General features: G+C 40.6%; 1 protein-coding gene across 8 annotated transcripts in view; it reads left to right on the top strand.

The window, feature by feature from the left end:
- Window positions 1-24,569, top strand: part of RTKN2 (rhotekin 2) — a 52,652-nt gene that overhangs the window by 4,271 nt on the left and 23,812 nt on the right. For 3 of the 8 annotated variants that reach the window (XM_048311596.1, XM_048311595.1, XM_048311597.1), the window contains exons 2-6: window positions 10,063-10,168; window positions 16,909-17,108; window positions 18,941-18,999; window positions 22,588-22,641; window positions 23,569-23,686. In XM_048311596.1, coding sequence (XP_048167553.1) covers window positions 16,948-17,108; window positions 18,941-18,999; window positions 22,588-22,641; window positions 23,569-23,686 — 392 coding nt within the window. In that variant the 5' untranslated portion in view covers window positions 10,063-10,168; window positions 16,909-16,947. Of the gene's footprint in view, window positions 1-10,062; window positions 10,169-11,239; window positions 11,360-13,147; window positions 13,684-13,905; window positions 13,991-16,908; window positions 17,109-18,940; window positions 19,000-22,587; window positions 22,642-23,568; window positions 23,687-24,569 lie in introns of those variants that run through there. The other 5 variants (XM_048311601.1, XM_048311594.1, XM_048311598.1 and 2 more) reach the window with 4 other exon arrangements.

Raw genomic sequence — 24,569 nt, 5'->3', positions numbered from 1 at the left:
AAGTGACTCTTCACTGTGCTTATTTTGAAAGGGAAGAGGAACATATCAAGTTTCCAGTGCCTCTTCTTCAGAGGTCAAAAGTCTAAGCTCTGAGTTGTAATGCTCATGAGAGTAAACTGTTGCCTTTTAACAAAGCCATCTCACTCCTGCTCCTCACGTGAGCAGCCACAGTGTAGCAGCACCTCTGGGAACAGCACTGGGTTTTTCAGATCTGGTAGTCTGGGACAAGTAACAGCAACTCAAGAGGGTCAGGACATCACTGGTGACAGCAAGGGACAAACCTAGCATGGCTCTCCGAAAAGAATGTTTTATATGGCTGCAACAAACTGGCCTGGTGTAAGCCAGCTCCCTGCAGCACATGAGTTTCTGTTAGGTATTAATTGTGGGATTAGCTACCAGGTTGCTACTCCCAGATCTCTTCTGAAATGAGATATAATCTGCAGCAAAATGGGGGTTATTTGTTTTTGAAAGAAGCTGCCCCACTCAAAAACAGAGACTGAAAAATGGCAAAAATCATGTCAGACTATGTTTAAAGAAAGATTTCTCCCTACGGCAAAGCCTTTCCCTCATTGGGACTTATTAAAATACAGACATTTTCTCCAAAGAAAAGGAAAGCACAAAGCCTGCCATTAAAGCAAAGTTTCAAGCTATTTCATTCAGACAGCGTTCTTTCTGCAATGGGCACTGCATGGCAAGGAACATTGCTTTTACAAGTTCGTATCACATGCCTTCCACGTTTGAAGGACTATGTGCAGAATAAACCACGCTGATTTCCCAACTGGCAAAAGTGCCCAAATGGCCAGAAAAAGCCTGAGAATAGCCATCTCTATCTTATTGGCTGACTTGGTGCCTAATCCTATGTGCTTGGGTGTTAAAAGTTTTTAATTTACATAACAGAGACATAAAAAGAACAGTGTTAAGGTGCTGTGGCAAATTCAGTCCTCTGGGATATTCCAGCATGCGGGAGAGCAGCTCCAAGCCCTGTGGGAAGCAGTGGGGGTGGGCTTCCCCTTTCTGCTGCATTCCTAGCATCTGTGCCAGGACTGCAAGAGTTCAGTGGTCACTGAGAGGCAAAAAAGTCACATGGCCCAAGAAATCAAAGGTCATCTAAAGGTCAAAGATCACAAATCCAAAGGTCAGCTGGGGGATCAAAGGTCACAACAGGGAAATGTAACGTGGAGGTCACAGGTCAAAGTCATGTAGAGGTCAAAGGTTACAGAAGTCCTGGTGTTAAATCTCATTACAGAGGTCAAAGGTCACAAGAAGGGATAAGTATCACCATTATCAAAGGGTCAAAGGTAACAAAAAGCCAAAGGTCATTGAAAAAGTTAAAGATCACCCAGAGCTCAAAGGTCATTGAAAATGTCAAAGGTCATTTGGGGTCAAAGGCATACAGGTGCCAAATGAGAGACAAGAGATTTGTTTTTTGAGATCCAATTCTTAAAAACCCCTTCTTGAACTTCTGAGCACAGTTCATCAGGAGCCTGGCTCAGGGCCTCAGGCACCCTGGTAACCTGAACATCACACCTCATCCAAGACAGCCAGGGACTAGGAAACACATTCCTACCATTCAGATCTGTGCCTCCATACCCTGGAGAGGAAAGCTCAGCCACTTCCAGGGCTGTCCTCCTCCAAAGGGCCCTCAGGAAACCCAAGGAAGCAAGTGCTTTCCCCCCTGAGTCACCCTCCTGCCTGGTCCTGCTCACATTGGAGGCTGGTGGCCCTTGGTGCCATGTGCCACACCAGGATACCCAACAACAGCAGCAGCTGGGCAGATGCTGTCTGAGATTACCCCAAAACTAATCCACTTTTTGTTAGAAATTACTAGAGGTTGTCTCATGGATGACGATTCTGTAGCTTTAAGATCAAAATACATTGCAGATAGTAATGTGTTATTAAAGCTAAGGTATTTTTGGGGGGAGCACTTTCTAACATGGCTGATAGTAAATCCCAAGTAATGGAAGAGAAGAATCCACAGCTCATCCCATTTCAGTTTTAGTTTATTTGAAAATGTTGCTTGTTCCCATATTCTTCCAGGTAATGGTATCACATATTCTGAAATGGATTTGGGATCAACAGGATGTGACAGCACAAGCAAAGAAGTTTCCACACAACATCTGGCCATACAAAAAAATTGATTCAATTGCACAAAGCCCACAGTTCTTCCATCTTTGATCTTTCTGGAAATTAAAATATCAATACGAATGACTATAGATTTTTGCAAAATGATGTGTCCACTGAAGTTTCAATTAGCAGAACAATTGGCAAGTGCTGGTTGGAATGAAGCATTGGAAAGACAGAACCTCAGAAGGTGTTTATGGCCCTTTCAACTCAAATTCAATTTCATTTCCAATTTCAATTCAATTTAAAATGTCCTTTAGGCATTTTCCGTATTCAGATAAGAATTTTTAAATCATGAAGAAAATACCATTATATTTCCTATGTAGTATCCATACTAATATGACATAGAATTATTTGATTTAAATTTTCTTAAGTAAAATCTCAAATTCATGTCAGTTGCTATAGCCAGGGACTTCAATGCCACTAAGAATTTGCCATGTTGCTTCTGGTTCGTGCTGGCATGTGCTGCTTGGTCTTTGCTGTCACATATCAACAATCTTAACATATGATTTTTTAGGACCACTACATTTGGGGCACTCTCCTACATATGATAATGCAGTGACTCAGAAGGAACAAAACGGAAAATTATACTGATAAATACCCAGACCATGAAGCAAACAGTACACAGCACTTCTTTCGAAAGGAGGAAAATCAAAACAAAACAAGAGGAAGGAAATAAAATGTCAGTTTGAGCATTAAAAGGTATTCTATTCTCTGTTTAGTATTATACAGTGCTAATAAATTCAAACCAACCGGGAAGCCTTAGCTTGGATTCAGAAGAATACTGACAAAACTTAGTGGAATGCTACAAACTTTTCTGTAGCTTGAGTGCAGTTATTTCTATTCCCCAAGAAAACTTGGCTCCGCAGCTTTTCACATTGATGTCATATATTAAATGATTCCATAAATTAAATTCTCTTCTGCTCAGGGTACCTGCATCCCAAGTATCACATAGGGACACAGAAGACAGTTCAGACTTGTGTCTTTAATGTCATCTGAAAGTATATTGATTTTATTGGATGCTTAGGTACAATTTACTTCTATTCCTTCATGCTCTTTCCTCTTTTTTCTCATATTCATGTGAGCAATTTGCTTTCACGTTTGCATAACATGTAAAGGTCTGGGGGATCAGCTATTGCTGTCTTGGGAGAATGACTGAGTAGCCTGGAGGTTCCTGTTGGGCAGGACACTGAATGGGGGGATGAATGAGGCTTTCAAAGTTACTGGAGAGGGGCTCACTTAAGCCAACAGGCTTCCTATATGATAAAGAGAAGACACGATCTACAAGAAGGGGACAAACTTAGAAGAAAAATACAGAGCACTCTAGTTCCTAGATGCTAATGAGATGAAAGAGCCTGGTTTTCTCCAGTGCTCAGCTTTGCTGGCAATGTGCAGTTTGCATGTTGCAGCCAAGCAACACTCAAACTGGGCAGGAAAAGTGATATGGCTGCACAGCTGTTCTGGAGTCCTTTTCCTCTTCTGCAGCAGGTTGGATGTGGCAAGGACAGAAATTGGTTAGATGGGGTGAAATTCACCTGAGCACGAAGGAAAGGCATTGTTTGTCTCTTGTTGCAGCCCTGATCTTGTCTAAATGGTAATCACTGTGGAAGTGTTAGGCAGTGTCTTGCTGCAGAAATGGGCCTTTTTTTACACCTGGTAATTTGTGCCACATGGCCTATGTTAAAGCAATGTCTTGTGTAGTGCAAAATGAGGTGAGTTCATTGTCCTTCAAGGGACAATTTTGTTTCTGTTGTTATAAAGAATGCTACCTTTTGCAATTGCTAAATCTGTAGCGTTCAGAGCAAGGTGGTGGATCATCTTTATTACTCATCACTTTGAAGGCACTGCCTGCGAGCATGCGAGAAGGTTCTGTCAAATGGTTTTATGCACAAGGCAGATTCTTCTCAAAAGAAGACTCTGACGTCAATGACATGTTCTTATTCACAGGAGGTAAAAAGTGCAATGAACTAAAGATATGTATGCAGGTAGCAAACAAATAAACAAACTGTGCTCTAGATAATTTAACAGATGCATATCCTTGGAAAAATTGAATAAATAAATGGCACAGTCCTTGGGAAATACCATGCTCTTGCCACTGCCACATGTGCAGTGAAACATAGATACAATTTGAAAGATAGGTAAGAGTCAATATGTGCAAAGATTCCTGAAAACAGATGTTTTCACATAAACGTCTATCTCTCAGGCAGTAGGTCTTGAAGGCTGTGTGACCAGACACTTCTATCTCTGTCTGAGACTGGGAACTGAAAGAACATGTGTTCACCAAAGGAAAAAAAAAATGTATTGTGCCATGGTGCTTTCTATCTTCTCCTCAAATTACTTGCCCCCAGATGGCTGCTAACTTTATATAACTTGCAGCCAGGGTTCCTCCTACAGGGAGCAGGAACAGAGCCCAAACTGATCTCATCCAAATGGGACTTGGTCCCATCTCCAGACTGACTAATGCCTATGTTAAACTCAGGTGAGCCTTCCTAGCATGCAAAATTCCCCATGCAGTTTCTCTCCAAGATTTACATGAAAGCTGCAATGCTATCCAGGACTAGAGTCAACTGCCTATTATTCTCTTTTGAAACATTTTGTCCCAAACTCAGGCTATTTGGTTAGATCAGTAAAGTTAGTTTAGAAATGCCCAGAGGCGAAACCATTAGTAACAAGAGAATGATTCATTCCTTACAAAAATCTGATCTCTCAGAAGATTGTTTGGAGAAGCTTGTTTGCCACGGATGACTTTCTAGGCAGCTATTGAGATGAGTGCCAGTAAAATGCACTCGGTGGCACACAAACCATTATGGTGCCAAATACGTATAAAACTTACTACCTCTAAAATTGTCAAAGAAGTTCTCCACCAACCTAGCGATGCCATGTAGTAAGATAATTTGAAAGGAATGCCTAAAAAATGGTGTGGCTGGGGTGGTAAGGAGAAAAACCTGTTCAGATTAGTAATGTGCGTACTGCCTGCATGAAAGCTGCCAATGAAATTCTGGGTGCTTCAGTGCCTGGTGGTTTAAATGCAATTGGCTGCTTAAATCCATCCAGCAAGAGCATGCAATTGTCTCTAGCAGGCAGATGTAGCAACACACGTGTGTGAAAGAACCTGTCCCTTACAGAAGTGTGAGAGAGATGTACTTTGGAGAGAGACTTAGAGCAAACACAAAGGGCAGATGAGGAGCAACAGCCCACTTGTATCTTTTAAAGCTCCCGCCTGGGCTGGTGTTTTAAAGATGGAAGTTAATACAGTTCTGGAAGGGACTGTAAGACAGAGCAGGGGTATTTGTATAAATTTAAGACTGTGTTGTGAGTGTCCACACTGTGAAATAAATTAAGAAAAAATGGTCTTCATGTTAGGTAGTGGCTTGCTTTTGCTGGTGTTTTCTCTCACAAAATATAATGCCTTATCTGTGTAAGCAGGGTGACTCAGTGTTGCAGAGATTGTTGAGGTACAGGGAACACATTCCTGAACAGGGAAGGAATAAAAGAAAGCAGAGATTTTAACTTGTTGGTTAAAACTGCTTTAGTGCACAAACACTGTTAGTAAAAAAGTATTTGGGGATTATCTTAAACAGGTGTCCCTCTGTATCAGACTTGGGTAACTTCCCCTCTGGCTCTGCATTAGCTTTTTAAAGAACCTTTAAATTTTTTGAATTATAAAAAATTTACTTGCTGTTTGTTGGTTTTTCTTTAAACATCCTGATTGCTTTTTGATGACACTGTACAAACACACGGTTAGAATCAGGTGCTAGAAATAGCTTCCTAGAACTCAAATTGATTTTTAAATAAGAAAGTAAACATGTGCTTGTGTGTAAGTCGTGCATGCATCCAGGCAGAACTAGTTATTTTTATTCATCTAGATGAAATTGTCTGTAAAAACATGAGGTGCTATTTATTGTTACCATAATTTATAATTTAAAATGCTAACAGTGACATGAAGTGTTGTCTCAGCTCATTTAACAGGCTGTGAAATGGTTAGAAGGATGATAGAAATCTCTGACAAACGAACCTCACGTAAAATGTAGTTACTCATATTTGCTACTCAACCCCAGATTTTTCATAGTGGTGAGTAAAAATGGGTCATCTTGTTAGGTGAAAAAAATATTATCATTAGCAAGAAATGTTTCCATCTTGCATTGAGGAGAATGCATGCACAGCTCAGTCTCATCCCCTCCCCATGGTTTGACTTTGAGGGGAACTGGAGTAGGGGAAAAGAATAGCTGGACTGCTTGGTTTCCTTCAGTGCAGCTGTGGTGAACTCGAAGAGAAGGTGCTGCCTGTCACCTCAGCCACGGGGTGTCCGCAGGGTCCTTTGCAGCAAACTTCTCCCCTTGGATCTTTCTTCCCAATGAAAATGATACCCTAGTCCCTCCTACATGTGAATGGACAATTTCAATCCAACACTGCAGTGATTCAGAAAAAAAGCATCACTTGTATAAAAGATATAGTCTGACTCTGGGCTTATTCCCCAGGAACAGCCTTACATCCCTGTTGGGGTCCCAGTATTGGCTGTGCTGTGGCAAATACTTCTTGTTGCATTATGGCTCTTTCGAGGCTCCACGGGGTCAAGTTATTTCACAGTGGTATTGCTCTCTGAGGGGCAGAGGAGGAGATTGGATTTGGGGAGAAGTTTGGTGACTGCACAGGGACTAGGGATGCTGAGAATAGAAAATTATCTGGCAGTTCTAAAAACTTAAATCCTTTTATCCCTATGGATGTATTTCTTTAATCTAAGCACTTGAGTGGATGAACTCTTCAATATTTTTGCAGTATCCATTTCTGTAAGAAACAGGACATAATTTGCAAGCCAGATTTTCCTTAAGGACCAGAGGCTTAAAATCTCTGATAGAAATTTCCAACCAGAAATGGTTATTATGTTGCACATATCAATAAGTAGATTGATAGTAATGAGGCATTACTTTTTTTTACTGTTCTATTTTCATGAAATAACATTTACCTTAATCCTTCTTGCTTTGGCTCACTCTTTCTTGGCCTGATCTGTATGACAAATGCCCATTTATGCAGATGGAACCCCAGTAAGGAGTTAGAAAAATGCAGAAAAACTACAGCTTTGTGGCAAGGCAGGAAAAACCAAGGAGCCACAGATGGTTATATCCCCAAGTGTGACTGGGAAAACTATTGAGGCAAACCAATCTCGTACTAATGAGAAACATTTCTTAGGGCAAAGTGAGAGTTTGCAGTGAAGTATAGATCCCTATCCATGCTCCTTTGAATATCCTCCCTGAGACTGGATCAAAACAATCCAAATAGTGTGTGAAATGCAAAGAAATTAATTTACACAGGGCTATTGTGCCTCAGTTATTGGGACAACAGTTGTCACCTCAAGATGTGCCATGGTAAGGGTGAGTCACTATTTACTTCCTTAGCAATGCTGCAGTGCAGGGGGAACTTGAGTGCAGGTGGCTGCACAGAGGGCAGCTAATTTTGCTTGGTCTCCAGAGCACATTGCTTTGCCATTTTTCTCTCCCTAGATACCTGTATTTCAGTACTTGGAAAATATTAGACCGAACTACAAAGTCATTTCAGATGGAGATTGTTTCCAAGTATTGTATTCTGCAGAGATAGTCTACATTGTTTGGGAAAAACAAAGAGACAATCATTTGGAAATACTCTCTGAAGGCTCTACCTTCAGAGAAAAAAAAAGAAAAAGCCAATCCCAAGAGCTAACTGGAGAATTGCTCCTTTTACCTGGGCAATTGCTATCAGAAGTGGGCTTACATCTGCTCTCACAGCAGTAGGTGGAAGTCCTCTGTCTATCAAAAGGAAGATGATTTTCTGACATAATTTTCTCATATAGGAGTTTATCTTTAGATATGTGATAATCTCAGTGTACTAATTCATCATTTCAAGTTCAAAGTGGCAATCCATTAAATGATCAGTGACTTCTCCCTTGCCTCTGCAAGATCAATTGGGAAACTCCTAACAGGCCTAACCCTGAAACCAGAACATGGAGTGCCCAGTTAGATTCTCCCATGACACAAACTGGTGACTTCACCAGCATGCTGCCCAGCAAGCATTTGGATGCAGCTGTCTTGGATATTTTATATACCAAATGCCACCTGCAGAAAATGCCCAAGAAATCAAACCAGGACTCTGTACCCAGCAGAGGAATCCTGGTAAAAGGCATGGTAAGAGAGTGACAGTGTAGAATCTCTAGGAAACCCTCCTTGTATGGAACATGCCCATAATATGGAGCTGAAAGGACCTCTCTGGGTTTAAACAGCAGTGTTATTTTTGTGTCACCATTTCTCTGTGTGTATAAATGTCCCCTTATATTTCCGCTGTCAATATTACCGTGTCCCACAGCCATAGGGAGGAGAGGAGAGAAGATCCAGCAGGCAGGAATTGTGCAGCAAGATTGATTTATTTAATTATTTTACGAACCTTTTATAGACTTTTTTCTTCACAGTCTAATTGGACAAGGATCAGCCACCCCTTGGGGTGATTGGCTAAAATCCTAAAACATCCATTGTCAAAATATTTTTCTACTGCACCATAAACATAGTTCTACAAGGTCACAGGTGTTCTTAGTTTACAGAACTTCTGCTATTATCTTCCATGAGAGAGAAAAGTATCCCGCGGTTTAGAAGAAGCAGGAAAATTCCTTGCTAACAGCATTTTTGTATCCACACCCCTATTAGCAATGGATCCAAGCAGCCAATTTCAACCACCTTTGGTTTTGAAAATAATTAAAGATAACTTCGTTCCTGCAACTGCTGTGAAGATAGAAAGTGGAATAGAAAAGAGAGACCACATAAATTTCCAAACTTAGGGAAAGGCTGCAAAACGTATAGTGTGTTAGACACTGTGTATCCACACCGTCTTCTAAGCTGGACAAAGGCTTCTAGAGAAGCTGTCAGTCACCTGTGAGGATCCTTGTCCATAAGGATACTTTTGATGGGTTTGATTTTGTACCAGTGTGGGAACAACATGTGAATTGGCTTCAAAACCAATGCCCCTGGTCTCCCAAGCAGAAACAAAAGAATACATGTGACTGGTCTTCCTCAGTTAGTCACTCTTCATCCACTGTCTTGGGCATGGGCAACTTTAAGATGTAGAGGATGATCAAACTGCAGTTTAAAGTCATGCAATATTTAATCTGATTGTTAAAGTTTTCAGGTTTGATCTCAGGAACTGTTCTCCAAATTCATATGGGGATGGATTTTATGTAACTTACTATTTCTGTTATGAAATATATTTTGAGTGCATTTATCTCATATGGTAATTCAAAAAGGCTACATTAATTTAATCTGGAGGCATTTCAATATAGGATTGACATCAGGAATACTGGGAAGAGTCAGTTTCTGGCCTCTTCTCTGGAAAAAGGAAAAATAATTCCTTGTACTTTCTCCACCTTCTACAGTTTCTTTTAGAAATTCTACTGGAACATGCAATGATCAACAAAATAGTTCATTGAAGCACCTTGGTATCAATGTTTAATTGATGGCATCACACAGAGATGTGACCCCGATGCCATTGGGAGCACTAAAGCAGTTGAAGGAGCACTGTAGAATGTTAAAAATCTTGAGCAGAAGATGAGCAAGCCCTCAGGGTAAAATTAATCTGAGAACACCTGAAATAGTAAGAGTTTATTCTAATCTGTTCTGGCCTCCCTGTCTAATTATCCAAGAAACGTAAGGATGATGCGTGCTAGCTAACTTAGGCACCTGCATGTTGTAGGATGACATCTTCATTGACTGGCTCCATGACTGCCTTAGAGAAGATACCTACTTCCCACTGCTCAGTTGGCTAACATGGAGCCTATAAAGTTTTCTCTTGCCATAATTTTCACCGTGATAGGGTTAGGCTTTAGCTCACTGTCAGCCAGATGATTAATTTTCACCTTATCCAATCAAAACTGAACCTAAAGTGCATTACAATAAGGTAGTTACCCATATTTAATTTGTTTTCTAGGACTACATGTTGCCCTTCTGCCCAGCTAAGAGAATGGAAAGACCTCAACAGACTCCAGCAGGCTGAAATGAAGAAATGACTTACTGAGGCTCCAGTAAGTGTTCAGGTAAGCACCCTAAATTCCAGAGTCTCTGCCCATTTCACCAATCTATAGTGGTCACATACTATGGCAATCAAAGTCAGGGGCAATCAATGGGAACAGTTTGCTCTTCAGTTTAAAATTAAATAAGTAGTCAGTTATAAAAAGCTTTTGCAAATTCTTTCCCACGTGTCCAGTACAAATCTTCATAGATTTCCATTTAGGATAAATCTGAAGAGGAATTGAATAGATTTCTACTGGCACACTCTGATGATATTCAAGGAGTAGGTGTAGCAAGCTGTGGGAACTAAGAAATTAAGAAAAATACTGCAGTGCTGTCAAGAGTAGGTGTAGACATTTTGTACCTGCTAAACCAAAATGATGGGCCTAACATTTAAAATAATATGCTGATCTAACACTTGAGCAGAACAATGATTTAGATAGACAATGATCTTTTCTCTGCTATCCAGTTTCCCTAATACTAGAAGGAAGCCAAATGCTTTGCAATGCAAAACGAATGGCAAATAAAAGGATGGTGTGATTCATCTGAAAAAAATGTTTCACTTAAGAAACCCCAGAAGGCAGGATATAGATCCCCTATTTAATTCACCCTACCCCCTTCTGACTTCTCTGCATTAGCAGCAGTGACTGTGCAGGATTTTCCTTGTTTTGTAGGTTGTGCCTTGGGTTTCTCTGCCATTCAGTGGAGGTTTGTCTGGAGAAAAAAACATGGTTACAATGCTTCCCTTTTTTGTTGCTGTCTGCTGAATTTACTCTTCAGTTAGGGAGCAAGCAGAATAGTTACTAGTTGAATCCCAGATCTCTGGATAATGTAGACGGCATAAAGCCTTCTTCATTTCAAGTTAGTTTGTGTACTGTACCAGCAGGAGAGCTTTGTTTGAGTTAGATATGAAGTGTGGAAAGAACATCTCACCTCCTTCGAAACCTGTAGAAATGCCTTTTAAAGCCTCAGTTGCACGTTCCCATAAAAGATAGCGCTAGAAATTTGGTGAAATATTTAATTTTTTAATTAAGCATCTGACAGATCCACTGAATTATGAAGCCTCATTTTATAATGAAAAAACCTAACATCTCTAGACAGTGAATGCAACAGAGGACCAAAGCAGAAGCAGGTGCAAGAATGTAAGAAGCCAGACTTTGCAGAAACATGTTCCTAATGTACTGGAAAATTGGACATTTGAATCAGCTGAAGAGCAGGTATGCACTGAGCTTGAGAAGATACTATTCGTGTTGCTTCGGGCTGAGTCCTACACATTTAACTCCCACTGATTTCTTAAGGGCTCCAATTCAAGTCAGTGTCAGTAGGAGTGTGTAAGGGCTGCAGGCACGGGCTCTTTATGCTACTAGCAGTCACATTTTGGGACTTTATTAAGACTCAGATTTGCTGAACAGACTGTACTGCAAAACCATGCTAATTAGCATCTAAAGTTCTTGGACAACTGCCACAGATTCCTGGGAGCTGTCTACACCACCAGCAAAAATGGTTTTAGAGATGCTGATTGCCTGAAATAATTTGGGGCATAACTAGTCCTTTTGCAGTGATTTTTATTGTATCCATGTAGCCACTCTGGCTTTTGACAAAACCCTTTTGGTGCATACCTGAGAGCTGTTCTCAGGAGTTTTGGAGGCAATGCTTCTGGAAAGATTGAACCAGTGGGTTTGCTCTAGAGTCTAACCTGAACTGCTTGGGATGATGCTGGGTGGGAAGTGTTTCGGTGTGTCGTTTTCACAGGTTGTATTAATTTTCTCTGGTAGTGCACTATTTGGTGAGTTGGTGAAGGGATTTTGGCAAGGCAGAGTTACAGTAATTCATTCCTTATTTGTTTATCTCTACAGTAATGTTATTATTTCCAGCTGCTCCCACAGTTTACATCAAACTCATCAATGAGTTTCAGCCATTCAGTCAAGGCTGTAGCCTCACTCAACTTTGGTCAAGCATTGATTCAATGATAATGCAGTTCAGTTAACCTGAGACTTTCACCTGTTTGGTTCAATTCCACTCCATGACATGTTCCTGTTTCTAGTTTTCTTCTGTAGCCTAGAAAATTACCTGGAGATTTTTGAGGCATAAATCCCGTCCCTGACTGATTCAAGAGAGGCCAGACCACACTTTAAGAGATGTGCCATACTGTAAAGCAAAAAGGCACTGATTTGTCATCTCACGTTCTCCCCTCATTTGGTGGATTGCTTTTGCTGTATCTGAAATCCTGAACTCTGCAGCAGAGACAGGAACCCAAGGCTTATCCTGGGATGCATGAAGCACCAGGATAAGGTGGAGACTTTCCTATCAACCTTCCTCAAGCCCACTCTTAGATATATTGGCTGTCCATATGCAGCTCTAAGTATCATACCTTGATTAAACAAAAGCCTTTTGGCTCCCTCATGGGATTTCTCCACTGAACAAACTGGACAAAGACTTCTTTTGGGAAAGTCACAATACCTAGAGAACAGGAGTATCTAAACAACAGGAAGAAATGTAGCATCTATAAATATATTACCGGGAGTAGGGCTTCCCAGTTGTGGCATGTGCCCTGCCAGTGGTATGCAGAGGACTTCAGGATGGCATGAAGGTATTTAATGAGTATCTGAATGCCTCTCCTTGCCCTAAGAAATATGGCCCAAGATGGAGACAGGAACTGCTGAACAGCTGCCTCTGCCATCTCTGCCTCCAGGTGAAACTTGAGCACTCTGGAGAGAAGCAGAGCTCCCCATGCTCTGCCTAGCACCAAGGAATACATACCTTTGGTCCAGAAATTCATGATTTTCCTTCAAGGCTCGCCCCCTGCATTTGTGCCCCAGTTGTAAATGTCAGGGGTCAAGCAGAGCCGCTGAGCATCTATGTGAAATCCTGATGAAGCGATGAGGCTTTTAAAATTTTCCCTTCTAACTGCATTTTCTTATATTTTAAATAAGCATATGTTAGCCTGGAGACTTCTGTCTTCTGTAGAAAGCTGTTAGCAACACTGTATATCTCACTCATTCCAGCACATTTTACTTCCCGCAGATGTTGACAACCCTGTGTGAAGCAATGAGGATCTGTGCTTCTGACCATCACCTGTCAAGGAGGAATTCAGAGAGGAAAGCCAAGAAATCAGGGATGAGGAATGGATGGGAGACACTATTTTGGCTCATTTGTTTCATCTGCCGAAGACAAACAGAGCTGCAAAACTGGCAGCAGAAGAGAGAGATATGACTCCCATTCCTCTCCAGTCAATCCAGTGAATAATTAATGCACTTTTATTCAGTATATAACAGTATACTTTTAACAATACATGCTACTAGTGCAGCTATTGAAGTACCATCATATTAAAGATGCGTAATTAGATGAACTGCAGGAAACCAAGAACATGGTTAAAAATTGATGGCATGCTTTGGAGCAGCAGTGGTTGCACACTGTGCAGGCGTCAGGAAGCTGCCGTGAGCTTCTCCCTCCCGCTCCCCGTAAGAGTACTCATCAGAAAGAGGTGGCACCGGCCTGTTTCGGGAAAATAAACTAACGAGGAGCAAAGAAGCCAAGAAAGGTACTCTCCTGGGCTTTATCACTGGCACTCGCTGTTGTGGCTAAACACCGGGGGTTACCGCTGCCGTCAGTAACAGTCCGCAGGCAGGCACCCAGGCATTTCTGCAGGTTTCCCTGCCGAGCTACGCCGGCCGCGCTGCCGCCCCACGCCCGCTGTCCCGCGGGGCGCTGGCGGGGCCGGGGGCGGGCCGGGGGCGGGGCGGCCGCGGCCGTTGTCGGGGCGGGAGGTTTGAACGGCGGCGCCGCCGAGGAGGATGAGGATGATGAGGAGGAGGCAGCGGCCGGGCGGGTCGGGCGCCGTGGGGCCGGTGAGTGCCGGGGCCGGGCCGGGCCGGGCGGGGAGGGCAGGGCAGACCCGGCCCGCAACCTCCGGTGCCGCGGGGGAGGTGTGGCGGGCAGTGCCCGGCTGCGGGCGGCCCAGGGGGCGGGAGCTGCTCTGTGTCCGAGCTTGGCGGGGCCGTGGTGGCCGCGGGCTGCCCGCGCAACGTGGCCGGGGGGCGGCCGTGTAGCCGCGCTCCGGAGGGACCGCGCCGGGGGACGCGGCGGCCGCCCCGGCGGAGCTGCTGCTCTGAGCTGGGCCCCCTGCTCACCCTCCGCAGGCTCTCGGAGGTGCTCCCTTGCACCTCTTTAATCTTTCAGCCACTGGTTTTCCGATTCATGAGAGCTTTTGTGCGCCTCCAGTTGGTTACAAACCTTCTGAAGCTGAACTCGGGAGCGTCTCTGAAGCTGTGGCTGTCAATTGCCGCAAACCTTCATTCCTATGTCTAGCTACAAAGTGCCCAAGCTGGTGTCTCGGCTTCACAGCCCCTGGTTTAGAAGAGTACCTACTGCCTGGCTACTTGCTTACTTTAAATAGATACACTAGACTTACAGGGTTTAGATGTGAACCACTGTGGCAGTAAATCAGAAGTGTACCTTGGCATAAGATTCTGAAAACTTGTGATTAAGATGCCAATTAAATGAAGTAAAATTTCAACCTGTCCTTCCTTCAGCAGTATCTATATAATTTTTTTTGGCTGTTGTTGTTATCTTTGTTTGTTTGTTTTGTGACTGCATTACCTGTGTAATACTAGAAGTACATGAAATTTATTATACTAAGTATACTTAGGTGGGGAATACAAAGACACATTTTGGAAGTGTTGCTTAGGTAATTCCTGAGTGTGGGGCTGAAAATCCCAGCAACTGTTAATAATCTCGTCTGGATTGTGCTGCCACTGGTGGGGAAAGATGGACCCCACGAGGGAAACGGTGCATTAGTAGACAGCATATGGCAAAACAGTGCTGTGTCGTTCCTCCGAGTCCAGATGGTGTGCCTGTATTTTTAGAAGGAATGGGAGGGGAGGGGGAAAGCTGACCAATCTCTTTTGGTAGGCACAAAGAACTTCATACATTCTCAGATCAGGCTCCTAAGTTCTTCCTTCAGATGAGATTTATATGGTGTGGTTATTTAAACTCTGGCCCAAAAGCTATTTACTGCTAGTCCAGAATATTTTATGCGAGCCTGGCTAAAATACAGTGTGGACTGAATTGTTTGTAGTTCTGAAAGCCCCAGTGTGGATACATGCAGGTGCCCCAAACAGGAGTGTGTATTTCCTCACTGTAGTTCTGTACCAGGTGATAGATGTGGAGAGGAGCCGGGGCAGTGCAGAGGCCTGCTGTCCTGGGAAATATTAGGGGGAAGTATGATGTCATTCTTTGGAGCTTTGTAGCAGCTGATTTATTAGTTTAGGCTCAAAGAATAAGTAATTATTTCTTAGGGAGCGGTGTGGGCCTTGCTTAGATTTTCATAGCCATGTAGAATTTGACTCAGAAGAAAAGAAGATTGATGAAAGCTATTTACTGCTCTTTTTTTTTTTCTTTTCTCCTGGGATGAGCCCTAAGGAAAAGTGTGAATAGAGAGGCAGGTGCTGAGAATGCAGAGGTGTTGGTGCCCTACTTTACCCTGCTCTGGCTGTGATTGAAACTTCGAAAAGAAAACCCATAAGGGGTAAAAATGGGATAGTCCCTGGTGCCATACTGGGTCCCAGGCTTTCATATATCATCTGTAGGGAATACCAGCAGAACCTCTATGGAAAATATCTCTGATGTGAGCTTTGGGAGCTATTCACCACCAAACAACCATGAACTTGTTAATATCAGAGGTAGCTGGGGCACTCCTGTTTAGTAATGAGGAAGTGTCACTCTTGACTGACTTGCAAAGTATTTGCAATGCAACCCTGCAATACCATGACAACATTCTGTTATTCACTCTGTTCTTCACATGTCAGAAATATTTGGTTTGCCCAGGGATGGCCACATAACAAGGCAATGTGTATCAACCATCAGTGGCATCTAGCAGGGCTTTGGGAGACAGCAAACTGTCTGTGATCCTTCACCTTAATTATATTCTGTCCTGGTGTGGATTGACCTCTTTGAAGTCTCAAGCGAGGAATAATGCACATTTATAAATGTTTTACGTGAAAGGAGGCAGGAAAAAGTTGACTTCTCAGAAGTTTTTATAAAACCTTTAAAAAAGCCCACTCCTTCAAAAAACAGTGATGGTGAATTCTAATGACTTGCCAGCCATGTTTAGTTTCTTTCATACTTTGAATAAAAGGTGTGTCTGGCATGATTCCTGTATAGCGTTGAAGCTACCACAGCTGTTTGACTTTCAGTTTATGGGCTGAAGGAATCAAGTATTGGGATAGTCTCCTTTTTTTTTTTTTTTTTTTTTCTGCTGTTACCTGAATTTCTTATCAACTGTAAGAAAAAACCCCATATTTTCTTCACTATTTTGAAGACAGCCAAAGAGATAATGAGATTGAATTTCTGATTTAAAATATTTCAGACATTTTTCTCAGCTTAAAGTTTTTTTTAGTAGGGGTCACTGTGGAAAGCGGGTTGTTAATTTATAAGCTTTGTTCAGTTAGCCCTCTCTAGGACCATATGTTACTATTCTGTGAATGGCACATGGAAGCACATAAATTTTTAGTAACTTTCAGATGGTACAGTGAGTTAATCTTGGTTTGGAATTTGCATGTATAATGGATATAGTAAATCTGTTATGTCCCATGTTTTACTCATTTGTTCCTGAAGAGAGAACTACCATTCTACATTCAGTAACCATTGCAATAGCTGTGCATAATTAAAACCTAGCGTTTTCTATCCCAACTGCAGAGCGTGTAAAAAATGGAGAATATTGTTAGTTGGTTTTTTGTTTAATCCTTTGGTTTTATTGCTTATCTAGGAATGTGACATCCAAGAGAAGATCAACTTTGAGGTCCGCATGCGAGAAGGCATCTGCAAACTGCTGGCAGCGAGCACGCAGAAGGAGCAGCTCCTGCGTGTGGTGAAGAACCTGATGGTTTGCAATGCTCGCATCCGGGCCTACAGGGCAGAGCTGCAGGGCCCAAAGGAGGAGCCCAGCCCGGGCAGGACTGAAGAGCAGTGAGTAACAGCTCACATTCAGAGGGAGCAGGATGAAACAGGCATTTACTTTCATGAGTTTTTAGCAGTCTGACTAGAAATGTGGATTTAAATCCTTCCTTATTTCTTCCCCCATATAAACAAATTCCTGCTGCCTTAAAGCATTAATTTATAAAATAATTCCATTATCTTCTTTTTGCTTTAGAAAATTAAATACAAGTCCTATTTTCCTGGATAAATTTTATTTTTGACATTAAACTGTAATTCAGTTTCAAATAACACAATAGACATATTTTCTTGATTACCCTTAGCATACAAAAAGGTACCTAGCCAAGTCTGACGGAACAAAACAAAGCTATCCAAGTCAGTATACAGCTGTTTGTATTTTTCATTCTTTGTATTGTTGTCAAGGGTCCTTTAATGACGGCCCCATCATGGTTAATTGGTACCCTCTGCTGGCCACTTGTGTTAACTACAGCGAAGTGATAAATGCAACCCTCAATGGGAAGAAAAGAAGCTGAAAATATTCTCACATTATAACTCTTGAAGGAGCTGAAGTATGTGTGTTTTATTTGAATAATGTTTTTTTTGGTCTAAATGGAATTTATTTGAGGTGCAATGTTCAGAATCGTGGTGCAGAGACACTGTTGCTTTCAGGTTATTAATTTAATGAAATACTATATTGCAGCTTAGCATAGAAACTCTCTGAGTACACGCTTAGCTCCAGTTAATTGTATCTGTAGGAGCAGTTCCACTACTTTTTGCTTTCAGAAATGTTGCCTTATAGGAGAAATTTGTTGGAGGAAAGAGCAGCATTTTCTGTCAACTATTCTGAAAGCTGATTTTAAAAACTAGCACGATATGTGTGGTATTCTGTAATTATTGCATTTGTACTGCTTTTTCCTACTAAAATAAGGACTTTTGTAGTGATTCATCTTGTATGAATCTTATGTTTTTAGTCTTATGATCTTATGTATCTTATGCTTTTAGTGATGGAATAATATCAAGTGTGAATATGTGCTGATTTACTCAGCTCCTTGTCTTTGATGTCAGCGTGCACAGAATGGTGATGGCACATGTCCAGAACAGGGCAGGGCTGTTTGGACATGTCTCTGAACAGCTGTATTGTGTGCTTGACTTGTAACTGCCATGCATTGCTTGGATTTCTGTCTGCAGGGGTCCTTGAGGTGTCCGTGGAGGTCGTTAGAAGAGATGCACAAGTTATTTCTCTATTGTTTAAATTGTGTCTTTGGTAGTTGATAGTCCATTTGGAGTTCTTTTCTTTTGATATTTGCTTCAGACCGGAATTTGTTTAAGGCTTAATTGTGGCAGAGAGAGAAAATTCTGGGGTTTTCTAGGGTCTGTCATTCGTGCGTTCTGAAGATATTCCAACTGCCTCTGGAAGTCATGATACTGGTAGCAGCTAGAAATTTTCATTTCATTTATAGAGGAGGAGACAATTCTTTAAACAATAATAGAACCAGTAAATTAAGTTGCATCTTCATTGTTGTGTACAGAAGGGAAAAATTGATAATGTTTTTGATCCTGTAGGATCTGGAAAAGACAAGGAAGATGAATCTACTTGTCTTTTAATACTCAGGTTACATAAGCTTTGGAGTAAAATCTTCTAGGGAATTTTTAAAAATGGTGGTGTACCTTCCTTCCAGATTATGCTTAAGAAACTAATGACTCATGTGTTAAACCAGAGATACCAAAATTAACTTTAAAGAAAAGCATTTGAAATGAGCTATAATATGAAAATCCTGACGCTTCTTAGTGTTTAAAGGGTTGAGTTTTAGATGTCTAAATGCACAGATCTCAAATCTCTTTTTTCTTTTCTTCTTTTTTGGCAGGTTTTCAGAAAATGGGACAAAAGACCGGATGGCATGCAGAGCAAAGGTTGCTATATCAGGTAAGAGGCTGGGTAGTCACTTAATTATAGGAGCTAATTAGCTGGACAGTGGCTTGTAATACAAACTATATAAACAAGTTGGTATTTTTTAAGTGTGTCTGTGGTTCAGAGGCATCAATCCTCTAATGCTTCAAGGGGACTTGTGCTTAAGTCTCACGTGGGCTTTTGAAGATCCTACCTTCTGTTTACATTTTACTCACATGGCCTTCCACAGAGGGAAATACTTTTTTTTCTGTTTGCCACTGAACACTGAAAGCATTTCAAAACTAACTAAGTATGAGTGTGCTAAAAACTTTTTTCTCCTCACAACAGCAGACTTTGAAGTGATAGTACAGGGCACGTCTAACAAATTGAGAGCAGAATTATAACTAGTATGCAAATGCTATTTAGGCAATGCAGATTATGTTACTACAGCAAAGGTACAGTGGTATGGCTTCAATGCAGACCAGTAACAAGGATATTTAACAACCATTCCTGGTGGGCTGGTACGCTGTTTTCTAGCCTGTTCCCAAACTTCAGCACTGTGGATTTATTGCTTCCTTTGCCTGTACCAATAGTGGATGTTACTATGTTCAGCATTCCTGTGGCTGTTCTGCCAGCTTTGCAAACAGATCTGATTGTGCTCCCCGACCTGCCTCATTAAGAATAAAATAATGTAGAACAGCTCACTACTGAAACTGTTTCAGTTAATTCTGCATATTTTGATGTATCTTTAAGCAAGGTAACTTCTAGTAGAAGAAGAGTGACGAGTACATGGTTCAGTAATGTTTTCTGCCAGCACAGCTGTTTGCAGAATGTGTATCTGTCTTTCCTCCTTATGGTAGTTGGATGAAAGCATCTGTTTGCCTGTCTGCTGTGGTTGCACCTTTTTTCACATTTGGAGAGCTATCTGCAGTGAAGACTTTAGGGTCATATAATACACTTCTGCTAACTTTAGAAAATCAGAGTTTTTTAAGAACTCTGTTTTTAGTATGAAAATTTTGTTCAGGATATGAAAGATTTAGCTTGTTTCTTTTGGTGGGAGAAGACCATGGAAGGGTGAAATACACCACTTTGTATTGAGTGCTGTCTGTTGATGATTCTGCCCTGTTACCAGCACAGTGGCTCTCAAACTGGAGGTTATGTCCTCAGAAGTGTGGCACAGATCGAGGTGAAGAGGAGGAAGAGCCAACTTGCCTCCCTGTGCAGCCCAGCCTGGGAGTGCTGGACGCTGCCGTGCCTTGCCCCTGTTCAGATACTCGCGCCAAGAAGCCTGGCCAGGTCCAGCTTACAGCAGGAAAGCCTAAATGTTGTTCTTGGCCTCTGCTGATTTATTCTTTCTATAGGTCACCTGTTATTACCTCCTGATTTTCTACCCCCAGTAATCCATCCACTTATAAATTTATTAGCGTGTCATATGGTTAGTACATGCCTGATGATGATTACCAAAAAAATAGGGCAGTCGTGACCAACACCAAAAGTTCGGGAAGAGCTATGCAGGACTACTGAGGAATATGCTCCTACAGAAAGCAACTATGTCAGATACTGTGTGGGAAGTGCATTCCTTAATCCACAGTTTTTCACACTTCTATCATTTTTACTTATCCCCCACATTTTTGAATAAATTATGTAATTTATGTTATTGTACCAATTGATTTTTTTGTCAGAAGACAATACATCAAATGTTTATCAAAAAGCATAATTATAATTTAAAGTAATTTTATAAAGGAATCATTGGGTTTAAACTTGATTAATTGTAGTATTTGAATGTAACCGATTTGCATCCACACAGATTTACAGCTCATGGTAACTGAAATTAAGGTGTGTGAAAATTGATCTTTGTTTTTGATAAATGACAGCTCTTTCAGTCCAAGAATGAATTGAAAGCTGATTTACAAGTATCATGTTATCAATCATTGTTCAAGGATTGACTCATGATTTTCTGACTAAGGTGTAAATTTTTCAGCTAGCAAGATATTGAAAGCGGCATACAGAAGTAATCTTTAATCTAGTACTCTACTTGCTAACAAGGTCTATTGAGCGCATTAAAATTGTCATTCAGAGTTTGCTATGATTAAAGATAGAAAAAGCTTTTATTTGTTTTCACATATGAATGTAGATTTGAGACCTTTGTATTTTAGGAAAGAAACGTTCTGCGCTTTGTCTCTGACAGAGATGAATATATATATATTTAAAAAGTTTGAGAGAGACTTCTGTAATGATTTTAATGAAACTATTTCTCTTTATGTAAAACCCCCTATTTTTAGACATGCTTGCTATGCAAATGCATCTTTAGAAGAGAAAAGCAGTTTCAGTACACGGTGATGTATTGATTTTTAGGAAGTTAGAAGTCTAAAGCTGTATGCTGGCAGTTCACTTGAAAGTTCAGTAGTTTTCATGAACACTCAAAAATAGATTAATTTGAAACTTTCAGTTTTGAAATAGCTTTTATAATAAGACGTCTCATAATAAAAATTAACTGAAATTTGAATTTTTCATTTAACATCTGAGACAGAGTGACTATATGCAGTTTCACCTCAATCAACAAGAAGTTTTGTGGGTAAACCCCTGTAGGAATGCATGACAATCTGATGCCAAAATACTGGCACTATTTTGCATCTTAGCATAATGTCTGGATTTTTCCATCAGCCTCATATGACGACAGCACTGGAGTCAGCAATGCTTCTTTATAACAATATTGAAGATTTTTGTCACAAGACAACTGAGCTGGTGCTGGTTGCTGCTGCCATCATGTGTCACTTAATATATTGCATATACTTTTAAACAGCACCCTTGTACTTCAGAAACCAGCTTTGGATTTATAAAGCCCCCACAGCATTTTTCTTTTAACAGGGGACTAATAAAAAACATTATATCTTAACCTGAGCCCTCAAAGCTGGAGGAAAATGTCACTTAATACTGTGTTGGGTTTAGTAGATAAATTGGAAAATTTATTGAAGAAAATACTTTCCTAATATTAAAATGACAGGCATGATTTAAAATAATGGTTCTGTAATTGCCTCTCTACAATGGTTCTGAAGTAGAAGGATATTTTCAAGTTAAGAGAAAAAAGATTTCTAAACTCTTTTTATGCCGACTAAGACAATTCTCGCTGGGAATGTGATTACAAGTGGTATTTTCTCTGTGGTTAGCAAAACAAGACTGAAGTGCTTGCAGCATAAGTATCCCAGTCTTTTCATTAAAACAGGAAGGCTTTCCTCGTGGAGTGGGATGAGCGGTTTCCAGCACAAGGCAAGCAGGGTTTTGGTTTGCATCTATGCATAATATTGGGCTCAAAGAATACCTCTCAGAACTATGTTACACAGCTTCTCTGAAATGTTATTTCAGGTACTTTCAAATGAGATTTAAAATATTCTTTATTCTAGCATAATTTCTAAACCGAAATGACACTTCAAGTTGAACTAATTATTGAATTTTCTTTTGATGTGGATAATAAACTTGGAATAATTATGCTGTTCTCTGGGTGGAAGGCCCTGTTACCACCAGAACATCAGAAAAAGAAACAAACTTTTTGTAATTTGTTTTGATCACAGATCTACAGTATTGACTATAACTTAATTTCCCTACCTTCTTTTTTCCCCTCTTTAGATATTCGAATACCATTAATGTGGAAAGGCTCTGATCACTTCAGCAATAAAGAAAGTATGTAAGATGTAATGAATTACTCTGATAAGCAATTGCTTATGCCTGTAAATTTAAACTGAATGAGGAAGTTCATACTCATTTCAACCTATTTTTTAACCTTCCATTAAGTCCATGTTTTACTCTTTGTTGTGTAAATGCTCGTAATTTGAAGTTGCTGGCTGTAGCAAGCTGAGTTAGTTCAAAGTCCTGTGGTTCTCTGTGTTTAAGCCTTACTCTCTAAAGAGCCCTCCTGAGGAAGAATTCCAGAGGAAGCAACAAAAAAATGTTGTATTAAATGGTTAACTGAGAAACTTCTGATTAAACACATTGTTCTATGTCTTGTCTGCATTTGAGAGAGTATATTGGAGGCTGTTTCCAGTGGGAAATTTAAATGAAAGTTGACTGTTGGTGTTGAGTTTATTATTGGATAGCCTTCAAGTACATGCATTTTGCTGTGTCATGGAGATTAATCCTAAATCTGTTCCAGCTGTCACCTGGCATTGATTTCACTTTGATTTTCAATAGGGTCAGAGGTGCAAAGCATGGCAAAATAGTCTAATCCTATGTAGCACATTCATAAAATGATACAGACTTTGGATCAAATGGTTTTTTGGGGTTTTTTTTTGGTGTAAAGTCAATTTTACTAAACAAAATTACATTTTTACTAATGTTTTTGAAGTTGCTAACACACACTATACCTGATTACTCAACTTTTTTTGTCTTAATAGAGGTAGCCATTTTTTCCCTTTGTGTATGTTCTACCTAGACAGCAGCTTTGATAGGTCAATTATCATAAAATCCTATGATAAAAATTTCTGGTGGGAAGAATTTGAGGGCAATTCCTTAGAGGTCTGAATTACCATTTTGTATAGTTCTGCTTACTGGAAGTGTTTAGTATTGTGATGTGCAATGTGGCTAATAAAAGCTTTCTCTGGCTCTCTCCAGAATCACAGCGCTATGCAGTGTTTTGTTTGTTCAGAATGGGAGCTGAGGTTTTTGATACTGAGGTGACTATTGTGGATAAAGCAATAACAGATATCTGTTTTGAAAATGTAACCATATTGTGAGTATAATTTACATCTGTCGAAGGAAGTACAAATATTGTTTTCTTTTGAAGGTGGATGTGATTATGAATAAGATTGGCTGAGGTCCACTAGGTTTTGCTGTGGGCAAAGGAATCAGTAGAGGCTCTGTTCATTTTAGTGGGTGGAGAATCTGGAAGGCTGGTTTTTGTGTACAAAATGAGGCTGGTTGTAGATGTGCTAGTTGATCTGTATTTCTTTTCATTTTTGCCCTGCTGAATCATTTTTCTTTATATAAAGAGATAAACAAACTTACATCTCCGGGACAGCATTAAATCAATGCTAAAACCTGAAAGCATTATGACAATATAGGTGTAAATGTTGCACCAAGTGTTTCAGTGTTATTCTGTCCAGCAGGTTACAGTCTCTATCCTCATGTAACATCTCATGTTCTGTTACACCTACCTGAGCCTGTGCTTGACTCCACTCCCTGCCTTTATTTTTTTATATCAACAATTTAGAGTCTGTCTCCTGAGGAAGACTGGCTAGAAAGCTAGAACTACCAAAAGCTTTAAATCAGGATCCTGAAAACTGAGTTTAAGTCAAATTTTAAGCGCTCCTAAACACATGTTCAAGTTAAGAGTGGGGACAAAGATTCAAATCTCCTTCTTCACAGATATGAGACTTGACCATTATAATTTTCTGTGGAACACTGGAACAAAAGCAGAAAAGGCACCCTAACTTGCCTTTTATCCCCCAAGGCATAGAAAGACTTGATATAAAAGCTTTTGGGATGATTTTATTACGGCATCTGTGTAATGACATTATTTGTACCTGAAAGATGAGGTTAGGCTTCTGATTTGATGACTAAGCTTGAGAACAAGAGAATCAATAGAACTGAAAACTGAGAAAGACTGTGGGCCA

The sequence above is a fragment of the Corvus hawaiiensis genome, chromosome 8 (assembly GCF_020740725.1).
Source record: "Corvus hawaiiensis isolate bCorHaw1 chromosome 8, bCorHaw1.pri.cur, whole genome shotgun sequence".
NCBI classification, from domain to species: domain Eukaryota; kingdom Metazoa; phylum Chordata; class Aves; order Passeriformes; family Corvidae; genus Corvus; species Corvus hawaiiensis.
This window is presented reverse-complemented; position numbering and strand designations above follow the sequence as displayed.